The sequence below is a fragment of the Dendrobates tinctorius genome, unplaced genomic scaffold (genome assembly GCF_039654945.1).
Source record: "Dendrobates tinctorius isolate UK_male_01 unplaced genomic scaffold, ASM3965494v1 ptg000007l, whole genome shotgun sequence".
In the NCBI taxonomy this organism is placed as follows: Eukaryota; Metazoa; Chordata; class Amphibia; order Anura; family Dendrobatidae; genus Dendrobates; species Dendrobates tinctorius.
The window spans coordinates 3,507,939-3,532,500 of record NW_027361675.1 but is presented as its reverse complement, the minus strand read 5'-3'; the positions used below and the strand labels follow the sequence as shown (position 1 = coordinate 3,532,500).

Below are 24,562 nucleotides of genomic sequence, written 5' to 3'. Positions count from 1 at the left end.
CACATGCTGGATGGGATCCCGCAACTGTCCACCGCTGATCTCATAGTAAAAGAGTTAGATCTCACAAGATCTCGCTCTTTCCACTAAGGCTGGAGTCACACATAGTGACTCACCAGCGATCCTGACAACGATATCAATGTGTCAGGATCGCTGGTGAATCGCTATGTGATCGCTGGTGAGCTGTCAAAAAGACAGCTTCACCAGCGACCAGCACAGCGACGCCGAGCGCCGGCGTTGCTGTGCACGTTAGTAACCAGCGCGCTGATGCAGGAAGCTGGTAACTAACGTACACATCGGGGATCCAAGGGACGTGCGTCCCTAGATACCCGATGTGTATGTTAGTTACCAGCTCCCTGCATCAGTGCGCTGGTAACTAACCTACACATCGGGTATCTAAGGGACGCACGTCCCTTGGATACACGATGTGTACATTAGTTACCAGCAGATCGCTGGTCTCCCGCCTGTCACACGCAGCGATGCGTGGTGGCCAGCGGGAGACCAGCGACCAAAAAAAGTCCTGGCCTTTCCTGCAGCGATCAGCGATACTGGCAGGGGGGCCGGTCGCTGATCGCTGTCACACACAGCAATCTCGCTGGTGAGATCGCTGTTGTGTCACAAAAATTGTGACTCAGCAGCGATCTCGCTAGCGTGATCGCTATGTGTGACGGGGCCTTAACCCAGCACTGCTACATCTGTTACTAAGTGGCAACATCCTTAAATTGGTTACCATTTAACAACAGCATGTAAAGTTCACGACCACACTGGGTTACTGCAACCAGACAAAACTAGCGAGATCCTTACTGTTTCACAGCCAGAGCGACCACAGAGTGTTGGGGAATTCCACTCTGCCTGCCAGGATCCCACAACTGGATGCTCGGACCCAAATTTTGGGGGCAATACGATAGGATTACTAATGAAAATATCTGAGAATAACTTATAATTAGAAAAATCTACAGTCTGGGGCTGCCCAAACTTTCATTAAATGAAAATAAAATGACTGCCCCAGACTGATGAATCATACTATTTAGGTATGTAGGACATATACTGTAGGTATATACTACATCTATATTTTTTGTCAGGAGAATAATATTTTAGTAGTTGCTATATGATTCCATTCTCCAGATATTTCTTGGATCCAGGTTTTGACCTGTAGTAATTTAGTTCTTACATTTTTTTCCTGAAATTGTAAAGTAGCCAGGCGGAAGTTCAGAAGGACACTTAAGGACTTATATTGTAGTATTAGGGGCCACCAGGGTCAAGGTATAACAATACATTTGTTCTGGAGAGCTGTTTGGTCTGTTTCTAGTAATGGACTCAGTTCTCTTGTTAAAGTGAATTATGCCATTCAATTTCTCAATCCACTCGGATTTTCCAGTAGCTTTGTCATTGAATACAGCACCTACCTGCTCTATTTTTTGAGCAATTTGTCCTCCCCGCACCTCCTATTGTGTTTCTATTCTCTCCAAAAGAGATTTACTGATAATAATCTATTTCCTTTCTAAATGACAGCTGATAATGTCAGGAGACCTGTGGTCTGAAATACATTAACTAGTCATTTCCTTACCTCATCACAAATACAAGAAAGGGTTAAAAATACTTGAAGGCAGTAACTCACTTTTCATGTGATTTTCTTTTTCTATGACTTTCCTTCACAGTCCTTCCATCTCCTAACATTTCTCATTGAGACTAGGTGTTTCCTTAGGAAGTCTGAGCATGAACATCTCTACTTGTTCTTCAAACCTTCACTCACAATATTTTATTCTTGAGTTCACCATTATGTATTTTATCCCTAATGGCTTCTTGTCATGTATCTTTTTTTATTCCCACCTTTTATATAGGAGCTCCAACACTGTACCACTGATATGAATCTATTCACTTCTGAACTACTGCCGCATGATGTCCTGGTTCTTGCCACACTAACGTGTCCTTGAGATGTCTTATACCCAGGACATCATGACTTCTAGGGCAGTTCTGTTCTAAACACTTTTCTTTTAGGATTAATCTAAAGAGTAGAGGTACATCACATCTTTTGATTCTGAGGTCAATGTAGAATAGACCATCGGCTTGGCATCCTGTAGGACATTGGGGGAAGGGGGCACAATGTGGAATAATTTAGCAAGTCTGCATATCTTTATATAACCAGGTAGTCCTGTTCTCACGTCTCCATTTGTTTAAGAAGTTGTAATTTGACATTGCTTCCCTTATCCAACTGCATGTAATTGTTGCATTATTGAAACTTTTTAAAAAAATTCTATTGAGTAGGTTTTGTATAGTGTTCATCTTAAGATTATGGTCCTTGTCTCCATGGCCTAGTTCATATCATTGCTGGCTGGGTATACAGATGTGTCCACCCTTACCTTTCTGGAAATTGAATACAAAATTTCCTTCAATGCAAATTCAGTCATTTTTATTATAACATGCCAGCAGAATCCTTGACAGGCTGCAGCTCCCATCACAACCACTAGTTGGCAACATACAAATACATATAATGTAAGCATCTCCCGACAGAGGATTGTAAAATAATGTTTCATTTTTATTTTCAAATCTGGTAGTCTTGCATAAAACATTTAAGGATATGTCAAGAAAGGAAAGGAATGACCCATCTGTACAAGTCTTCTGTATACTAATCCGTCCCCGTTGCTGACATGCCACATGTAACCATTTTCACTCATCCGTTACCCGATGTCCCTCTGCTTTATCAATTTCATTTCTTTAAATCTTCACCTGACATATCGTTCTGAGTGTCCGTGCTTCACACACCTGCATCAAATCCATTCACACTGTGCTCATTCTTACTTGTTCTTTCTAAATGTTCACTGTTCTTTTACATTCACTTTAACTTTGATAATGTGACATGTAAAAAATAAAATCAAATTCAGGGAACATATTGCAGTCTCTTTTAAAAAAAAATACATTTTGTAGAGTGCACTTTTCTTTTAAGCATACAGTAAACCCATCTGTATGTATAATTTGTTCATTAGCGTTCACGAGAGGGCAGAAATTGTGACGAGACTATCTTTCTTGATTTTTTTTTCATATTTTTTCGATGCCGCTATTAAATAAAGGATGTCTAAATTTATTACTGACATGACCTATTGAAGAGATTTGAGGACCCAATGGTAGTAAAGTAAGCTGGTGCATGGCATCTGTGGTATATTATGCATGGAATAACACTTAAGCCAATGTTCTTACAAACAGCTTTGAGGACGCTTCGATATTTCCTTCGGGTTTTCCAGGCAACACTCCGTGACCAAATATTGGCTGGTCTGCAGCATATTTCTTTCAGACCTGGCTTGTGGGACATATAAATGTTGAGATATACAGTATGGAAGATTGAAGTGGATAGTGAAGACGCTGAGTGTAATAATATACCCTAGTTTGTGTTTTGTTGCTTAGAATTCATTTCCAATTTGGATCATACCACTTATCCATGCGGCTGTTAGGAAATATTCCAGGTAATGTTTCCAAATAACGGAAACATACAGAATACATATCCACATTTTATATCCTTTCACTGTGCTGGTGATATTAGTGTGTGTGAGTGTGAGTGTGCCTGAATGTGTGCTACCGATAGGTTTCTTGTTTCCGATACTGGTTGAAATTACTGATCGCTGAAAATAAAGAGATGTCTAAGGAAATCCATTTTCTTTAAGGAATTACATCAAAATCTGTTTTCAAGCCTATGAGTGATTCCTTAAATCAAATATTACTCAAGGATACTGGAAAAAGAACATCCAGACAGGCTACGATAAGGTCTAGATGCGCTATGACTTTGTAACAAATGTGCACACCCATCCAGCTCGGCGGGGCCAAGTCTTCTTCTGTTCCATTTTACTGGTTCCTCTTGAGCTGAACGGGTGATTTTATTTTTAAAATAGATAAAAAGTCATAATAGTATTAAAGGCTAAACGATATTTAGGAAATATAATATTGCTAAGCGATAAGAATTCATTTTCCAAATTGTAATGTATGCTTGCATCAAGAGGGAAGGTTTTTGGTTTGGAGAGCAAATCATGTTCATTCAATTACTTTATTTGTAAGTGAAACATGTCAGACACTAATGCCAGTTACTGTACTAATGTGATTATTACATTATCCAAGTGTTGCCGTTACAGTCAGCCGTGTGTGGAGTGATTCCTCTCTGTGTATGCTCTCTCTTTTGCATTTTAGTAACTCAGGTGGGTGTTTACCAAGGACACCACTTGTGTCCCGACCCAGGAACTCCAGAACATGGAAAAAGAATAGGTTCTGATTTCAGGTGAGAGGTCTCTTTCCCTGCTTATTAACTCATTGTTTCCTCTCTGTAGCTCAAGAACTTTCCGTAATATTATTGTGAATATTTAATTTGATAAAGTGTTTTTTGGGTCAGAAATATACTTAAAAGAGGACTTGTCACCAGGTCAAAAGTGGCTGTTTGCTCTTATTTTATTTCCGCTGCTCCCAAAATAATTTATGTTTTGTACTTTTTAAATCCCCTATATGGTTGTAGAGATGTAGTCTTTTTAATTAGTGCTAATTTTATTTGTCTTTTCCAAGGAGGTAGACCTCACAGGATTCTTTGGGGAGTGTCTTCAAGGTCATCGGCATTACTAGCCTACGAGCAACGTCCCCATGTTAAAAACCATAAGAAAACTATAATAAAAGGCTGAAATCTCTGAAATGTAAGAGGATAAAAAAACTAAATACTCAAAGGATCAATGGGAATAAAATTTGAGCAACAAATAACAACTTTTGACAAGTACCTGTCACCTCTCTTAATGAGTCCGCTCTAGTAGACAGTAGGCGTATCTCTATGCAGTTTGACATTGACAATTCAGATTGGACAGTGGCAGAGTGTATAGGAACACACCCTCAACTGGTGATCCCTGTTGTCAATTAATTCATAATTTTCTTTGAAGGATAACACAGGTATGATGCATGCATAATTATAAGATATGGTAACCTAGAAGTGCTATTGTATGGGAAATTCATGTCAGGAGAGGTGGCTGTTTTTTTTTAAAGTGAATATTTAATTTTCACAATCAGATATTGTATGTCATAACATTATATTGTAGGGGGTTTATGAAGCCACTAACTTTCACAAAAATGATGATGCCCATGACACTCACAAGTGCAAGGTGCCTCATTCTGGAAATCTAAGATTGTAAACCATCTTGTTGATCGAGCTCCCATTCTGTTCAAGAGAATACCACTGCTCATGCAAGCTCTGAGCTTCTTCTCCAGATCTTAGTGTTCCGGTTCAGTAATATTCCTTAAAATGGTTAGAACTGGTGTTCCACATTGTTTCACCATTCTGCTTGCTTGGCTCTGAGACTACTGAACACAAGATCTATGCCTTATGACTGATCTGCCAGTGCTTTGTATCTAATGCTAATAATGTTCCAATAACGAAAGGTTCCACATTATTTGGCCATCACTAATTGGATTACAGCACATAACAATGTTGTACATAACAATGTTGTTTCTCAAGCTTTTCACTTGCATAGTTTATAATGTCAGTTATCAAATGTGCAAAGACGCATCGGTTATGACAGCCTAATGTGTCAACTGTAGATATCACACAAGCTGTGAACCTCCAGAGGTTTGCAACTGAAGATAAAGCGCACGGTGATAAGATCCTTAAAGTCTATGTAGATCATAATATGTGGAAAGAGATGGTGTAGATAGGAAAGTCATAATTCTTTCCCATCTCTTCTCCATTTCTACAAACATCAATAAATAAAGAACCGCTCGTCTCTATCAGTAAAACAATTTGTACCTTTTAGCACTAAATGAAACTACGTGTAACTAAATGTAACATTGTAGGAATGGTGATGCATTGTTCTCTATGCATGTTCTCATTTCCTTTGTTTTTTAAAATATAGATGAATTAGAAGCTTTTTTTTCTGCCATGCCGTAAAGGTCAAAGAGCAAATACAATATTGTTTCAGGATAATAATTCCAGATAGATGAAAATAAATTGATTTCTGGGGTAATTTAGGTTTCGGGAACTACGTAGTATTTTTATTCTGTTTGTTGTTTCTCTTTTGCCCGTTTCTTCATAAATCATTACATTCTCCTGTAATCCTATGCCAATAAAGCAGCATAAATGGAGATTTTTTATAAATCAGTTGGAGCATATTTATTTCCACTAGATCTTTGCTTTATAGATGTAAACATCCCTACGTAACCACTCTTTAAATTAAATGGGTAAAAATAGGCACCATGTTGAATCCAGTACTGTGCATAATAGTTACGAGTCCTTCTCTGGCATGCCAAACTGCTAACCTTTCCCCAAAATGTAATACTCTGATGAAAATGAACATACTCTTCGAACAGATGGGGTTTGCAATATACGGCAATCCTATTCTCAGTTCCCTAGCTACGGAATGATCTAAAAGATTTGTAATGACAGTGATAATGCAATAAATCACGGAGCTGCTGGGAAATACTGGATATCAATATTGTACATTATGCTGTTTTTATAGAAAGAGGGAGAGAAGAGTCGATATTTATCAAACATCTCTTCAGCATAGAAGATTGGGTCCCGAAATGTTATCAGGTGGAGCAGGAAATCAATGTCTTACAAATGTAGGGGTTAATTCAACCCTGTCGCAATTGGTGGGAACTAATGTGGTTGGGGAATTCGAAGAGGGGAGAGAAAATCTCATTGCTGCTTATTGAAGAATGTAAATAAAAAATATTGGAGCGGCATTTCTCTTCAAAAAGTAGCTTTTATCCATTATTGAGTGCGAGCGCCTCTGTCTTCCTTCTGTTCATCAACATCATCCTCACATGGAAGATAACTCCTATAATTGTTTCCATTCACAATGATCACAAGCAAGTAAAAAAGTTCAGCTTCTAGCAATTCCCATCCATTGGACCCTTATTTTATGACTGCTCATGCCTATCATCAAAGTCTATAAAAAATGGAAAGTTGTTTGGCATAACATACACTGTGGAATCTTCAAAGTTCATATTGCCTGTCTGGGTATTGTTTGCATCCAATTTATGGGATTATCTGTTCCTTCCACACTCCTTTCACACATATGTTATTTCCGATAGGCTTGGCTCCAGTATCCAATTCTTGTGCAACGATGGCTACGATCTGCAAGGTTCCAAAAGCATCACTTGCATGAAAGTGAGCGACATGTTTTCCGCCTGGAGTGATCACCGTCCTATTTGCAGAGGTAACATCAAACCAGCAGCCCTAAAATGTATGTTATCACAGTTGTAAATCTACATCTTGCTCGCCGGCCAGGGCAGTGGGGATACTCGTTACTGGACTGCTTCTTAAAGAGTCAGAGTCACGGGAGTGGTGATCCGGTCTGTGGCACGGGGCGTCCAATTAAAGGGGAGATAGTGAAAAAGAGATAAATAAAGTTTGTAGTAAAGTGTTAGTGATGCCACCCATGGTATTCGGTGAGGGGACCGATGCTGCAATGCAAATCCTCTGGGATATTGGTGGGGCAGCAAAGATGGTTAAGCTCTCCACAGGTAGAGCTGTATCCCAGGGCAGATAGGGTATTAAAGGTGATGTTGGTAGTGAGTGTGGTGCAGGGCAGGTGATGCAGGAAAAATTCAGAAGACACATCAGGGTGCAGTTTCCTTTACCTTTTACTGAGCAGTGCAGGTACAGTCCGGGGCTCAGGTTACAGATGGTTCTGGAGCCGGTCAGCCTGAAAGCAAGTTGGGAATCTCCTTAGTCAAGTGGGTTGTGAGGCCTCCTTTCTAGCGCTATTCTCTGAGGTACTTGCTGCTGTAAATTCTGTTCAAGTCCCTCTCTCTGTCTGATGCTTAGGTAGAACTCCACTCGCATGACAGGCAGCTGTAGCCTGCTTTGGAGATTGCTCCTGTCTGGCATCTCTGGCTCACACGTGCTGCTGTGTTATCGAGTATCAGTTGGGGACAGAGGATCTATTGTCTTCTGCCCTCTGGAATCTGATGCTGGGGTTTTAGTACCCACACAGCCTCGGGCTCCGGTGCCCGGTCACTGGTGCTCAAGCCTGGGGTGAGCTCAGATGGAGCTCCCATCCCCAGCTCCTCTCCACATGTCCTCTCTCAATCTTGTTCAGGCTCTAACTCTTACTAACTTCCTCCTCCTGACCAGAGAGAGCAGCTCCCCTGAAGTCGGGTTTAGAGCTCCCCCTTCTGGCCTGGAGTAGGAACTGTGTTGTATGCTGGAACTACCTGGTAAGGGGATTCCTTCTTTGCTTCCAGGCATGACCACTCCACCCTGGGGGGAGGAAAGGCCATTGTGGCAACTGAACTCCTGGGGTGCCACACATCTATCTCTTATTGTGACATTGTTTTTAACTATTACATTTTTCATGACGTTTTGATTAGTGGTCTTGCTTAGTTCCCCACTACATTGAAGACTGATTTTGCTTCCATGTCTACTACATATTAGAATTTGTAAACAACGAATGACCATGATTTGGAATCATGTGTTGGTTCTTTGTCCATCATCTGTATCTCCCTATTCCTTTGTCTTCACTAATAAGCCATTATCTCTTCCCTTACATGCCCCTGACCACTGATAGGGTTATTACATGGTATAAATTCATTTGGGACTGCATAGACTGTAACAAGTTGTTAGATTATCTAAAGTATTGTGAAAAACGATTTGCCATTTCATGTGTTGTTGACCTGCAAAAGCTACATCTTCTTTAATGATCGCAAGGAAACATAACATCCCTATACATATATTTGTGCAAGTCCTATCAGACTAAGAAGTAGATTTATTCTGGCTTTTTGGGTCATGTGAGGTTACTCTAATTGGTTCTTTCTTATAGTCAGACCAGCTTCAGCATTTCTTACCCTTATGCTATGCATAAACACTGAAAAATGTCCAGCACTTAAAATGTTAATGCTTGATCAGACACGTACAGCCTTTTAAGATGGTCATCTTTTTTTGCAGCTATGTAAGCAAGTAATGTACACTGTATGAAGTTCTTGAATCACCAGCTGTGAGCAATAGAGCATACAGTACATGACAAGATGATTCTGACACCCACCAATGCTGCAGTGCCATAAAGTAGCTGTTGGTGGTCCCTTGATCAAGAGTGGACAGCAAGCACTCCTCTGAACTACCGGACTCACTCTTAGGCCGGGATCACACACAGCGAGATACGGCCGAGTCTCGCAGGTTAAAACCAAGCTCTGGCGCCGGCACTCTGGAGCGGAGCGTGCAGCCGCACAGCAATACATGGAGCTGCACGCTCCGCTCCGGAGTGCCGGTGCCAGAGCTTGGTTTTAACCTGCGAGACTCGGCCGTATCTCGCTGTAGTGTGACTCCGGCCTTACACTTGGCATGTGATTATATTGTTATTCTTCTTTTTACCAACTAAGCCTTGTAGCTCCATTATAAACTGAATATCTAATGATAAATGCAACACAATATACCAGATGAGAAATAGTAAGGTCTCAATCGCTGCACTATAACTTCCCCTATCAATAACTGTGAGGCATGTCATTGTAGTTTGTAGTTTATAATGTATGTCATAAAATTACTTATTACCAAGTAAGAAAAAAAATATATGCATATATACAGTATTTATATGCACAAACACATGTACAGTATACTGTATATAAATATATATATATAAATATATAGTATATATATATATATATAACTGTTAAGTACAATATATATAGTATATAAATAGCTGATAAGTACATAGTAAATCTTAGATTCCATTGTTGATTACAAAATAGTTTCTAATATATCAGGGCTGCCAGGGATATCAGACTGCTAGCAACCGTCTTATCAACCTGTCGGCAAATACAAGTTCTTTAATGACAGCCAGTGGCTGTTGGTCCATTGTAACAATCTTGGCTTCCATAATCATGATCTTATTTTTTTTTACTTTGACTTGTATTTTATAGGAATGTGCCCTGTTGTAAGGGAGACACTTTATGACAGTTGGCTAAAGCAATTAGATGAATGTTAACTGAACTTGATAATTTTGGTGGGATCAGCCGATAACCTCGTGGGCTTTGACTTTTCCCAACTCTCCAGCATCAGTCATCAGGAGAGAGTTGGCACACCGATATACAAAATAAGTGGTCATCCAGTCCTACTTAAAATTCCAAGTTTGGCAATGTATCATCAGCTTTAGTATATTGTGAAATGTGTATGGTCAGATTAAAGGGATCCTGACAGTTGATACATGCTGACTGCTCCATGGGCAGCATATATCAGACACTGGATTTAGAATTTAGCCACCTATGTTTCACTCTGAAACACTGGGGCATTCCAGAGAATTACACTTTAAAAGCCACTGTTGACCCGACAACAAGGGAAAATAGTCGGACAGATGAATTAAGGCAGCTGCTCCCCACCTGCTGCCCTGGAATGAGAGGTCTCTCACTATACATGCAGGCAGAGATCTGTCACTCCAGGGTAGCGGGCAATGAGAAGGTGCTGAGGACCCTCCTGTTCGACTAGTCTTCTGTGCGACTTGGTCCATAGCTGCATTTCATAGTTAAACATATATGGCTGAAATTGTACAGTCAGTGCCTGATACTTTCTGCCCATGGATGTGGCAGCTTGTATTATTTGTCAGGTTCCCTTTAACGTCAAAAGAAAATAGCTATGTATATAAATTGTGATTCCATTATTGCAGATTCACCTTTTCTATTCTTTAACCAAAGTTGTTCCAAGAGTGTTTAGTATTACAGACACATTACGGTACATTAGCAGTGTGACAATACTGGATGCTGTAGATATAGCAGACTTGTATTGACTTTGGAAGATAATTAATTTTTGACGTATTGCACCAGCACCCTCTGCTCCCTGTTGTGAAGCTGAGAAATACCCTTGTGGAACCTGATGTATGTGTCACAGAAGTGTAGCAATGCGTCTGTCAATCTGCCAGGCATTTGGTAGGGAGTGGTGATGAGGGAGCATTAACATTTCATTAAACATTACAGTAGGACGCGTCTGACTGGGGCATGATGAATTGCTGAGCTTTTGTAAATGGAATGGAAAATAATTGTCGCTGCCTTTTGTACAGTAATGAATGGGGTCTCTCTTACTCTTCTGTCCAATGCGAGCTGTCACAAGGTCACCCAGAAACATATTAACCCTTTGGATTCATTCAGAAAAGGTTGACAAGCAAGCCAAGAACTGTCCTGCAGAATGGTGGCATGGGGACTCGTTAATTAGCATTCCTTCTTGTCAGTGAGATTTTTCAGCCAGCCTTCGCTTTTCACTGCAGCACTGTCCTAGCAACACTTGATATTCAGAGCCACGCACCCACCCCAAACACACTCCACGCACAGGGGAGGTGGAGACAAACCGAGCAGTCTTCATTGGAAAGAATGAGGGAGCCAGAGTCTGTCCGGATCAGCTGCTTCCACGAAATCTTCCTCCTCCCACCCTTCTCCATGAAACTAGCTGAACAGAAAAGCCTGGCTTAACCTTTCTTATGCCAGATGTTGCTACTTGGCTAGGGAGATGGCTTATTGTGCATTTAATCTTCTGGCTCCTTATATATGTAATTGCACACTTGGATTGTCAGGCACAGTGACGTTTGACTGTTTCATGAGACAATATAACACCCAATGCTGGGACTCATCCAATTCCCTGTGTCAAATGCAACATTCTTATCGAATATGACCTTAAATCCATTGACTTAGCTATAGCACAGTAGCAACTGACTCAGCCTAAGGCACTGACCATCTGTGCTTAGCATGTATTTCTATGTACATAGTGATTTACAGTCATCTTTAAACATTCTCCAAACTGAGAAATACTGCTTCACTGCAATTCTGTAACCTAGTAAATCGAATGTACCATCTCTAGCCATTTAGGGTAATACCTTCCTAAGAGTACACTATACACACAGACGTAACTATAGAAGAGTGCAGGGCTTACAGTCACACCTGGGGTCTGGAGCCTAGGAGGGCCGAAAGGTTCTTTTGGCCCATATTAGAAGACCAATACTAATAAAAGTCTACGATAGTTGTGGACCTTGTTGAAGGTAGGCATTGAAACTCCCAAGCTTCAAGTTATGTCACTCTCGCGATACATAACTACATACAAGTCAGAAAACTATTTGATTTATGTCAAAAAGAGAGTGTAGTTTGGTAGCTACAAATGAAATGTATTGAAAAAAGTATCTCTTTTCCTTGAGGGGGCTGTTTTAGTCTGTAATTCAGGTATTTATACCTTGTGCTTCAGAAAATAGCTAAGCTATTGCAAGATGGAATGTCGTAACTGAGCCCAATACAATCCTAATAGGTATAGAAAAAGAGAAAATATCATAAAGTTATGCTAGTATGTTTTGTACATGTATATTCTATCACTTTAAAAGTACATGGACTAGCTATATGTTATTGCTCCTATTAAAAGTAGAATGTAGATGTGGGATAATATTGTATCACTGCAAGCAAAATCCTATATAAAAAGCTATAAATAAATGTCAACCCAACATCATCCAACATAAAATTCTATAGTTTACGGTTCAGATGACCTAATAGATTTTCGCATTTTACCCTACAGCAAGAATGTGTGACGCTCATCTTCGGGGACCTTCTGGGATTATCACATCCCCTAACTATCCAGTCCAGTATGACAGCAATGCACACTGTGTGTGGATCATTACAGCCATCAATCCATCGAAGGTAAGATAGCAGTGTAAAGAAACTATGAGTCCGTGAAATGTGAAAAGTCACTGTGGAAAAGCTATATATGATGTTTGACCAATATTTAATATATTTTTTATTTTATTTTTAAATGTTTTTATTGAATTTTGTATATAAATGAAAAAGGGAAAAGAAACAGGGGAGGCAGAGGAAGGGGGGTATGCAAGGGGACAAGGGAGGTAAACCATATAAATTAGAGAACTCAAACACAGTTCTCAAGTTAACAATATGACCAGAGTACAGTAATACATACACTTAGAACATATTTAATGCTGAATACTGGAAGGAATCAGAGCAAAGAAATGTAGACTGAATGATCTTGGTTTTTTCACACGGGTATTAACAATAACTCAAGAGTTCTTACATTTTTAATTCCATACATTCCATTTTCTCGAGTATTTATTAATACCATTGCTGTTGATGGCGAAGCTCCATTCCAGTGAGCTGTGTTGATAAATTGTGTCTAAAATATCTGTAAACCTTGGTGTTTCAGGTTTTTCCACCAATACGCCAAGGAATTCTTTACTACTAGAAAAATGTGTATAATGATATATTTAATTGAGGGGTCAACATGTTCCATGTCAATCGAGAGGAGTGCCCTCTGAGGAATAATCGAAAAACTATTGTTGGTAAAGGAGCTAATGTGTTGTGAAACATGGGACCACAGGGTTTTGACTTGGGGCAACCCCAAAATAAATGATATAGATTAACTTTTAATCCACAATTCCTGCAACAGAGCGGTGAGTGCTCCTGGCTTATGTGTGAAAGCCTTATGGGGGTATAATACCACTTTGATAATATTTTAAAGTAAGACTCGTGGAGGATCATTGAGATATCAGAAGCATAAGTGTTTCTGATAGCGCTGTCCCACTGTTCAATCTGAAGAGTGATATTGAGGTCAGACTCCCATCTTTTCATGTAAACGTTCTTGAGGGTATTAACATCTTTGCTGAAGTAATTGTAGAGGTTTCTCAAACTCCAAATGTTTTTGTTGTTTAAGATACAAAAAAATAGAGAAAAAATATTGACATTCATTGCCTTGCTCTAAAGAAAATTTTCTATATTATCCTTTATAATTGTGAATAGTACCAATTCGGAAGAGGGGAGATTATATTTAACTTTAATTTCGCTAAAGGAGATAAATTTGTCACCGTTTTGAATATGGCCTATCTTTTTTATCCCTAACTTGGACCATGATTCAGGTAGAGGAAAGTTATAAATGGAGGCAAGCAAAGAGAGTGGGAATTTTTTAACTTGTTGAGATTTTTAGCAGGTTTAATGAGTAATCTCCAGGCATGGATTAGAGCCTGAAAGATAAAGTGAGAAGTCCCCTTTTTGGGTGTATGGAATAAAAAGCTATAGAACTGATCTTGAGTAGATTTAGGGTTACCATAGGTGGATTCCAAGCAAAACCACGCAGGATGAGGATGATTGTTAAACCAATGCCAACTGTTTTTAACTAAAGATGCCAAGTAGTAAGCTAATATATTAGGTGAACCGATACCCCCGTTATTTTTATGTTTGTGCAAGATGTCGGACGACACTCTGGCCCTCTTCCCATTCCATATAAAGGATTTAATCATGATTTGTATCTTGGAAATAAACTGGGGGGATAATTAATGGGATAGTCCTAAATAAGTAGAGAATTTCAAGTAAGATAAAAGATTTAACTGCCATAATTTTTCCAAACAGGGATAGGGCAGAGTGTCCAAGGTTAGAAATATCAAGTTTGACGGTTTTAGTGATATTATCCAAGTTGGCATTAATGGTAGTCTGTAGCTTATTTGTTATGGTAATGCCTAGGTATATCACTTCCTTTCCCCCCCAAGAAAAATCTGTTTGACCCTTCAAATCTCTAATCCCGGACTCATTTATGTTGAAAGTAAGAATTTTGGACTTTTGATAATGTATTTTAAAATATGAGGCTCTAGAGAATAATTCTAGCTCCTCAGTTAGGGCTCTAATAGAGGTTATAGGGTCTGTCAATGTACAGAAAAGGTCGTCAGCGAACAGGCTAACTTTGAATTGACGAGAAAGGAGGTCTTAACATATTTTTTATGTGCATGGATTATACAAGAGAAATTAGTGCTATAGAGATGTATATAATCTAGACATAGAATTAAAGTCAAATTTACATTTTTGTGTAACATTTTTGCATGAGTGTGAAAGCAATACTCCAAAAAGACATTTTCAATTCATCATCTGTAAATACATTAGTGTGCCTCAACAATATTTGTCATAGAGACGACTCCTTAAAATCGACTGAGAAAGAGGCGGAAAATGGAGTCCAAAGCTAGTTTAAGTAAAATATACATTTTTATTATTACAAAAAACAAAGATGGAAAGCGCACATAGGGTGTATCGTCTAGAAGAACCACAATAGCAAGCAAGCCCAATCAGTTAGACTCACCTGCTGAAGTTGTGTGAGTCACAACAAACTGGGAATCACTCATAAAAGTCCGGTCGTCGCTGGTATCCCGCTGGTAGTGAATGAAACAAATCCAAAATGGAAAAAAATCCAAAGTGGAAAAAAAGAGCCAGGCTGAATATACCGTGCTGACCAGAAAAAAACGCACCTTCGGCAGTCCATATAATAAAAACTTCTTTATTATATGAATTGCCGAAGGTGCGTTTTTTTCTGGTCAGCGCGGTTTATTCAGCTCAGCTCTTTTTTTCCACTTTGGATTTTTTTCCATTTTGGATTTGTTTTATTATTACAAAAAGGCACATATAGAGAACACGACAAATTTAATGTATTGGTAGATGAAGCATCATATAAATAAATCACCCAGAACAATAAGAAAGAACAGGCCAGCACCTGAATAGTCACAAAATACTAATGAATGGACTAATGAGGGGTAGGTAGATCAAAAAATACAATAGTACATAAGGGCTAAAGCAAAGATCTGAAAATGACAGAATGTTTCCTCATTTTTTATATATATATTTTATTGCACTTTGACCAGTATATATGTTACATTGGTAAATTCTCGCTGCAATAGCAAAGGGCAGGCTGTTATAGACATGAAAGACCAGCACATGTATTATAACAAGCAGCAACCAGTGGTACCCAGCTACAACTCAATCCAGCCAGAAATGATCTTCATGGAAGAATTATGGCTAAAAACCATACCATCAAAATGGAAACCAGGCAAAGTGACTCAACTATACATGAAAACAGCATGAAGACTAGAGACTAGGGTGAAGAAAATTGTCAGCTGGTGCTCTAGACTGATGAGTCAAAATTTTGATTATTTGGCTGTAACAAAAGGCAGTTTGTTGCCAAAGGGATGGAGAGTGGTACAATGAGTGACTCCAGATAACTGAAGCTGGTGAAGGTTCTTGCAAGTTTGGGGCAACATTTCTGCAAATGGATTTGAGAATTTGGTCAAGATTAATGGTGTCCGCAATGATTAGGCTAGATAATTATCTATTCTGAAATACCACAATGGAGACTCTAAACATAGAGCTAATGTCATTAAAAACTATTTTCAGTATAAAAAAGAACAAGGACTTCTGGAAGTGATGATATGTCCCCCACAAAGCCCTGATCACATCATCATGAAGTCTGTTTACAGTAACATGCACGCAGAGTAAGCCTACATGCACAGAAGGCAATCCAGTGCAGGCATGCAGACAAGAATCAGGACTACGGCCATTTCGCGTTAAGCACGCTTCCACAGGTCCTGCACTTATCCTGCCCTCACAAACCTTGTCCATGTATACTTTTTTTGCTGCTTTTTTCCTTATTTTTTGGATTGCCTCATGTGTGCTTCTTCAAGTAAGCACCTTCACTACCGTGCTTTCACCCTGCAAAGTGTCGCTGACTCAGAGTCCACCAACTCCACCAGTAAGTAGACTGTTTCTTAGTGCCATTCTATTTTTTTCTTTTTTGATCTACATGCACAGAAGATCTGTGGTTGGTTGTCCAAGATGTTTGGAACAACTTCCCTTCCAAGTTCCTTCAAAGACCGTGCAAGTGTATTGAGAAGAATTGATATCTTTTTGCAAAGGGTGGTGTCCCCAAGTATTGATTTCATTTAGATTATTATTTTGTTCATTTACTTTGCATTTCTTAAATAATAAAAATAAGATATTAACATTTCGTTTTCCAACAAAAGTTTCGAAGTTTGATTTTGGATTATGATTTGTTAACACAGGTAGCATGAAACATCAATAGATCTCTTTTTTTTGCTAACATATTGTGGTTAAGAGATCATAAGTATGAAAAAATGGTAAATCCAGAGTTAATTCATCTTTTTTATTGCATTTATATTACTGAGTTGAAACTATACTCTTGAGAGGATTAGGTTTATGTACATGCATGAAATGACAATCTAGATAATCAGAGACAATCATTGCTACTCCCATTGCACTATAGTCATATCCACCAAAGTGCCAGCTTTAATTGCTATTTCAAGACTTTAGTAGTCATTTCTTTAAATGAATCTGGCCATGTGTGTTCACCCTTTCAACCATTATTGAGGAAAATGGCAAATGATGGAAGCTTCAAATTATAACTTGGCACATTGTGTACGGCAGGCTCCCTTGTGAAGTTTTGTTATTTCTTCCGTAGCAACTACTGAATATTAAAAATCATTGATTACTTGTACAGTATATGTTGTTCTATTACCTACAGCACCAGAATTTCTAACAGCCAATTAAACAGTATCCTATCTCTATAGCAGATACTAAACCCATTGATTGACTGCAGCGGTCACATGCACAGTAGTCATGATATCACTGCTGCAACCAATAGCCAACGGAGAGCTGGAGTAGGGGAATGAAAGTGCAATTGATTTTATTATTTATAACTACACTAGATCGATGGGGGGTAATCAAAATGTAGATAAAAGCCCAGTTAACAGTAGACATACTGCACCATGACATACAGACATACAGCAGCAGTCAGCCATGGGCCAATCATGAGGTAACAGGGTCTGGGTCTGGGCTGCTGTGATGAGAGAGGGTGGAGTAGGGTGAACACGACAAACTGCTGGACTGTGAGTGAGGAGCAGGCGGAGATGTTATGGTGGATTGATAAAGCTGTGATGTGCTCAGTGAACCAAAAACAGCAGGCATCTCCACTTCTGTAACAGCTGACAGGCTCTCACTCACCATGACTATAGGGGTAAACAATTAGAGGTTCTGCCACTGGAGACCTGTGTGAGAACACTTGCCACAGTTAAGGAGTAGGAAGAAGCTACAGATGCGTTTGATGGGATGGTCATCTAGGTTCTCCCTGTTAGGCGTTGGATTCCGGCAGCGACACAACAGGAATCCAGAGCCTCACATGCTGCTCTGCAGCAAGCCATTCCTGAGGCAAAGTTCCTCTGCTGCTCCACTGAGCATGCTCATGAGATGATCTCCCATTGGAGGTCAGGAGTCACGTGCTCAGGTCCTTCTCCAGATCTGATTGGTCCATCTCAGAGATCTGGAAGGTCCCGGCAAAGCACGGCTATAAAAGGCCCGCATGGCCGCTCGGCCATGCACTAGTATAGACTCTTCTTGCTAGATGTGTGAATGGTGATGGATGTATGATTCTGGTGACTGACTTATTAAGATTCCCCTCCCTCTGATATTACGCATGTGGATAGGGAACCATAGAAAGAGTCAGCGCCAGTCAGTGGCAAACCTTCGGCCACTGTGCACACCGCACCTCTACACTAGCGTCCGGTGGTGTCACATCTCTCACGGCACTATCGCTTAGTGGCTGTGTCTGCTGCCGTGCTGCATTCAGTAGCACTTACTGGTGTCGGCAGTTGCGACGCTGCATGCACGGTAGGTCTAGATGGACACCGTCCCCTGTCTTGGACCCTGTCCTGTGACCTGATACCATGCGTGCAATTTCGCAGAGACCTGTGAGTCTAACAGGCTTGGTGTTTATGTTACAGCGCCTCCGTGAGTTAACAGATTCCGCTCTGCGCACATCGGGTGACGTTGAACCCGTGTGCATTATAACGCCATATAGCGCGTCTGCCATTGTCTAGCAGCGGTTTTAACACCTACTGCACGGTGGACCCTGAGCTGCGAACGCACTTTATTATTTATTTATTTAGTGCGTTCCGCCGTTCCTAACACTCCCACTCCTCCTCCTGAGAGTCACCCTCCTCCTCTTCCTGCCCTGACAACAAAGTACTAGTGATGGGTGAGTAGCATCTTTGCTCGGGTCTCTCTGAGCATGCTTGGGTGATCTCCAATTATATTTTGGCGTGTTCGGAGGTTTCGTTTTCCTGTCTCAGCTGCATGATTTGCGACTTGTAGACAGGCTGAATACATGTGGGAATTCCCTAACAAACAGGCATTCCACACATGGGTTCAAGCTGTCTAGCAATAGCAAGTCATGTAGCTGAGGCGACAAAAACTAAATCTCTGAGCACGCCAAAATACTCGGAGACCACCCGAGCAATGAGTATACTCGCTCATCACTACAAAGTACAGTTCATATGCTCCTCAGGTATCTGAGTCTCCTCAGGATCACGTCCAGCCTCAGGGGTCAACTCCTGGTGACGAGGGTCTGGATTCTGCTCAGACCCTACTTCGTCTGGCCCCGGATCCAGCTGAAAAACATTTTGGGCATTGGTGAAGATGTTTTCCTCCTCTTGATTCTTTGAATCTTTGGAGCAGACCTCTGATACCCATGAAATTGAATGTGTGAACAGCTCTGTAGCCTTGCCCATCTGTGATTCCCCACAGTCAGTTGGGCGGTTGGAGAGTTGTGATGTGGGGGGAAACAATGGTAATAGGGGTGCCACCTTTGAGGACTGTACTTTGTGTGATGTTAAGGTTGAGGAAGAGGAGGGGAGGCCCTTATCTACAAGGCGTACCACTGTGCAGCTGCCAAAGAAAGGGAGATGAGTGGTCTAGTAAGACAAAGCCATTAAACAGTACCCAGCAGGGACACATTTATAAGATTATCTCAGTATAGGAACATTTTATTTAAACACATCCAATTGGGGAAGCTATCATTATTCCAAGATGTATTGATTAAAATGAACTTTTGTTGGTGGAAAAACCCCTTTAAGGATTGAAATTTACTTTAAGAATTGCTACTACCAACAAGTGTCACTAGAGTTCAAGTCCTCTTCCTCTCTGAAAAGGCACTTTGCATATTTAATTTCCCAGAGGAGTATTATATGGCATATTAGTCTCCGTACACTGGCATGTCAGGCATGTCACTCTCCACAATGATAGACGTTGTATAATTAAATGATTTGGGCTTGAGATACAAAAGTATTGTATTCTTTGATTTCTGTTCCTGATTTTTACCACTGCCTTCTATTTTAATTTATTAAAAGCGCCTATTTGGTGCTTTTTCTTCTCCCAGTTTTTGCATTTACTTAAAAAGTAAAATTAATAATTCACAAAATTTTCCAAAGGCTTCAGTGCCTGGCTCACAATTTCATTGTACTCCCCCATAACACTAAATTATTTTCATTTCACCTTTCCCCATTTTAATTTTTTTTTTTAGAATTTGATTGGAGCAGATCTGATCACCACTGAGAAATAACGATCTCTTAACTTTCATTTACCAACACACTGCAATTAAACAAAATTCTAATTGCAAAGCTGATTTGATTTAGGCCCAGCATCCAATTAAGAATAAAACATGAGTTATGTTATAAAGTGAACACGGTTATAAAGCTGAATGTTGGGCTGTAGTATCTGACATCAATGTTACATGATTATTAACCTCTTATATCGGGCAGGGATAATAAAAATGTTTCCATTAAGCAGGACTCGAATTTACATAGTTATTAGAAATTGCAGCTCTATTTGGCTATGAGGAAAACTCGTGTCTAGAACTGCTGTACGGTATATTATTATGGTCTCTCCTTGACAGTGAATGTTAAATTCATCTATAGATGATTTGGACGTTTGACAGAAAAATCACTGAGTAATCACATTTCTGTAAAATCATTCATTACTATGACTGTGTTCTTTATTCCGTAATAAATTTTGATTGACTGTTACTTGTTGTTTAGGGTTCATGCACACTAGCAGCTTTCTGGCTATAACAAGCACCTATCTGCAATATAAAAAGTTGATTGGCCCTCATTTAATGCTCTGATTTTTACAATTATTTAATAATTTGTTTCCATAAACTTGAGATGATCTTTATTATGACTAACCCATTAATTACATATGTGCAAGAATGCAGATTCTCTTTGATTTAAAGCCTATGTTCAGTGACAAAGCAACATCTACACTTACATGACAGATAGAATATGTCACTTAACTTGATTGCAGTCAATTATATCTTTGTCAGTAACTACTATTCAAACATCACTTCCAACCTGCGATTACTACCCAGAGACATTCAGGTACCTTGTAAGGTATATATATTCTCTAAGTAAGGCCAGGGTCACACTTGCAACTGCAATGCGAGAAACTTGCATCAATACCTATATACTCTCTAAGTAAGGCCGGGGTCACACTTGCAACTGCAATGTGAGAAACTCGCATCAATACCTGGCACTGCCGCCGGCACTCGGGACTGGAGCGCTCAGCTGCATAGAAATACATGCAGCCGCACACTCTGGTCCCGAGTGCCGGCGGCAGTGCCAGCTATTGAGGTGAGAGATTCGTATGAGTCTCTCGCATTGCAGTTGCAAGTGTGACCCTGGCCTAACAGGCTTATCGGTTGTGTCACGGGCAATAATTCATACAGTGCTAATTGTGGAGAACGTGTGCTATAAACTGAGGCTGGAATGCAGATTAATAGAAATAAAAGTGCAATGTGCCTGAAACAAGGTTTTTTTTTCAAGTTTTTTGTGAATTAGCAAATTGGAGAGGACTTTTCACAGTATTTTTTTCTTTTTAACTGTATAAATTAGTAAAAGCGGTAGTGGGGTTGATTTTTTTTTTTGCTTTTGTTTCATTTTTCCCAGCATTGCAGAGATATGGGCTTTCATAGCTGAAATTCAAATTTACCCTTTAACCAAGGATGAGTTAACAGAGGTTCTTTTCTGAATGATTACATTTTCCCCTGTATGACCTTGCCCAATCATAAAATGGCAATGTTATACAGGGAAAAAAGCAAACACCCCTACAAAAGTTTAGAACTGTTTTTTTTTTCAATGAGATCAGATGGGACTGACATGTTTAAACCTGATCACACTGAGATCTCCTCACTCCCGTTGCTTACTGAGATTACAATGGTGGAAGAGGAGGAGAGCTGCTCTGTAATGTCAATGCTCAGGGTCTAGCCAAAGTATCGGGGAATTTATTATTTGTGATCTTATTATTACGATGTACAATACGAAATAATATTGTGGTACCGTGTTAGCCAGAAAAATTTATGTAAATACTTAAGTCCCCCAAACAATGAGAAAGGTATTCAAGGAGTGATACCTTTATTGGCTAACAAGAGAAATTATATTTGCAAGCTTTCAGGGCTCAGAAGACCCCTTCATCGGCTACATTACACATACAAGTAATATGAAAGAAAAACATGTATGACATGTGATAGGCTTAGGTACCTGCAAAGCTTCAGTTCATAGGCAATAAAAGGTAGTTGGGTTGCAAGAGTTGTTAACCCAAAGTCAACCAATAATTTAACTCATTCCAAATTCCTTAGGATTATCAATATCATGTATTAGTATTCATTTATTTATTTATTATATTTGCTTATCTAAGGGTAAACCTAAAAATTGTTATACGAAAATGCAGTAATTTCGGGTAGACTTAAACAGACAAAATGTATTGCCTATGTAATAATTTCTGTTTTGAGCCCACTGGAGCCTACTTATTCTACACTTACAAATTTTTGCATATTTTTTCTAAAGAGGCAAAAGGTAAAGTTAATAAAAAGGAACCTAAAACACAATAACAGGAAGAATTTAAGATGCGAAGCCACGTTTTCTTAAAATAAATTTTCATTGTAAACCCTTCTTCCTGAAGACGATTGCTTTGCCAATAATCCACAGATGATTTTCTTTTCAGCTTTTACACATGCTTTAATAGATATACTTTATATAAGGAAATTTGAACCTGGCATCATATTGTCTGGATACATCAGATGAGGACAGTAGAAACAACTTTGATCATTTGCATGCAAAGAATTAAATCATAGAAACTGGAATTATTGGAACACTTCACCCAATCATAACAGATCATAAAAACTGTTTGATGTTTGCTCAACGTACAATGTAAATCCACCGAAAATTGCTGCTTTTAAAGACCATTGTGATTGCTACTGTATGTGTCAAATGTGTCTGTATCCTGTGAGCCTCTGATTTACTAGGCAGTCTCCCAAGAAACAACCAGGTTATTGAGATGGCAATCACCATCTGTCTTTGGCTTTCATAAGCCAGGATGAAATTGGAACACAAGTCATTTTCCTGGTGATTTGAAGGAACTAGAAAAACATTGTTTGCATCCATACCCTGTGTGAAGGTTCATATTTATGTCTGTATTCAGTGTGTAGGGAATGTGACTCTCTTAAGAGGTCAGGATATTAAATTTTGCAGTTGTTGGATTGTATTTATCCATTTTAATGATAGTGTTATATTGTTATTCGGCTCTTACTTATTTTGTACATATTCACAATTTCACTTCCATTTTACAATTCTCATTTTTCAGCCAAAGTAATCTTGTTCATTAAAATAAAGTGCAATCATTTTCTGCTATTACAATAGTTAGGAGTATGGTATGTTTCCAGGGATTGGATAATAGAAAAGAATATTCATTGTATTAGCCAAAGAAATATTGTCAATAAAAGCTGCAATACTAAATTATTTAAAACGGCATAACAGAGAAAAAGGAGTACACGGTGACAACAAAAGACATACTTCTATGATATAAATATGAAAAGTTTATTGTACATACAAAATATATAAATAGTAATGCATAACAAGATAATAATAGTGCACCAAGGAGCATGCGGGCAAAACACAAGGGCCACCCCTCTGGCAACGCAGTCCTATGTAAGCAAGTACTCCGGTCAAATGACCAGAAGAAAGAATGTATAGGGGCTGGTCAGAAAATTCCCATCATGGATCACAGTAATAGCGTAATATATCTAACACAGCCACAGTTAACAGATTAGCAATGCAGCTTACCGGGATCAAGGAGGCCAGAGAGGGAGCCCCAGGGCCAGATGTCCACCCCCGACGCGCGTTTCACAAGCGTTGAGGCCTGCTTTCTCAAGGGGATAGTGCATAGTGCGGAATAGGACCTTAAAATAGCTCATATGGTAGGTCACGTGATGTAGGAGAGCCAATGGCGGTGGTTTGAAACGGCGCATGCACGGTGTGCGCGCCAGGTCCTCCACACAGCCCGGGCGTCATGCCATATCATGCACAAACAGGACAGTAACTATCCCGGTGTGCATGAAGGCATAGAGACGCCCCGCAGCCAGAGAACACAGGCGCCCACCACTGCGGACGCGCACAACCACCTTGGCTCAGCAAAGTTTGCCACCATAAAACATGTATCAACCCTAAGGTACATAGTACATATGAGGACAGATAAGCCGCCCCAATAATAATCTAACAAAATAAACTACAAAAAAATACAAAAAAATAAAAAGGTAGAAAAGGAAAACATTACAGACAAGGGCAAATACAAATATATCCACCACCATGGCAGAAATACATTATAAACAATGAGCAAATAGTACAAAGTGATATAAAACCCAATACAGAAATACATAAATGAGTAAAACGAGCTGCAGAGCAAATAGGGAAGAGATCATCACGGTGCGCCCATCTGTTTGGTATCCCTCCAAATTTCTGCAGCCGTTTCAAGTATGAGGGTTCTGAATATATCACCAAAAGGAAGGAAAGAATCCTATAATCACACAAAAGTTGAAAAAATGAAAAATTTAAAACCATAAAAACAATATAAAATAAAAACAAGGACATGTGGCAGTGATAGAACCAACAAATGATGAATATAAACCATTTAATCAGGGACAAAATCTCATAGG

General features: G+C 39.5%; 1 protein-coding gene across 1 annotated transcript in view; it reads left to right on the top strand.

Moving 5' to 3' along the window:
- CSMD2 (CUB and Sushi multiple domains 2) overlaps window positions 1-24,562 on the top strand; it is a 1,542,159-nt gene that overhangs the window by 1,008,050 nt on the left and 509,547 nt on the right. Inside the window, exons 8-10 of the mRNA XM_073571899.1 lie at window positions 4,171-4,258; window positions 7,045-7,169; window positions 12,488-12,609. Coding sequence (XP_073428000.1) covers window positions 4,171-4,258; window positions 7,045-7,169; window positions 12,488-12,609 — 335 coding nt within the window. The remainder of the gene's footprint in view (window positions 1-4,170; window positions 4,259-7,044; window positions 7,170-12,487; window positions 12,610-24,562) is intronic.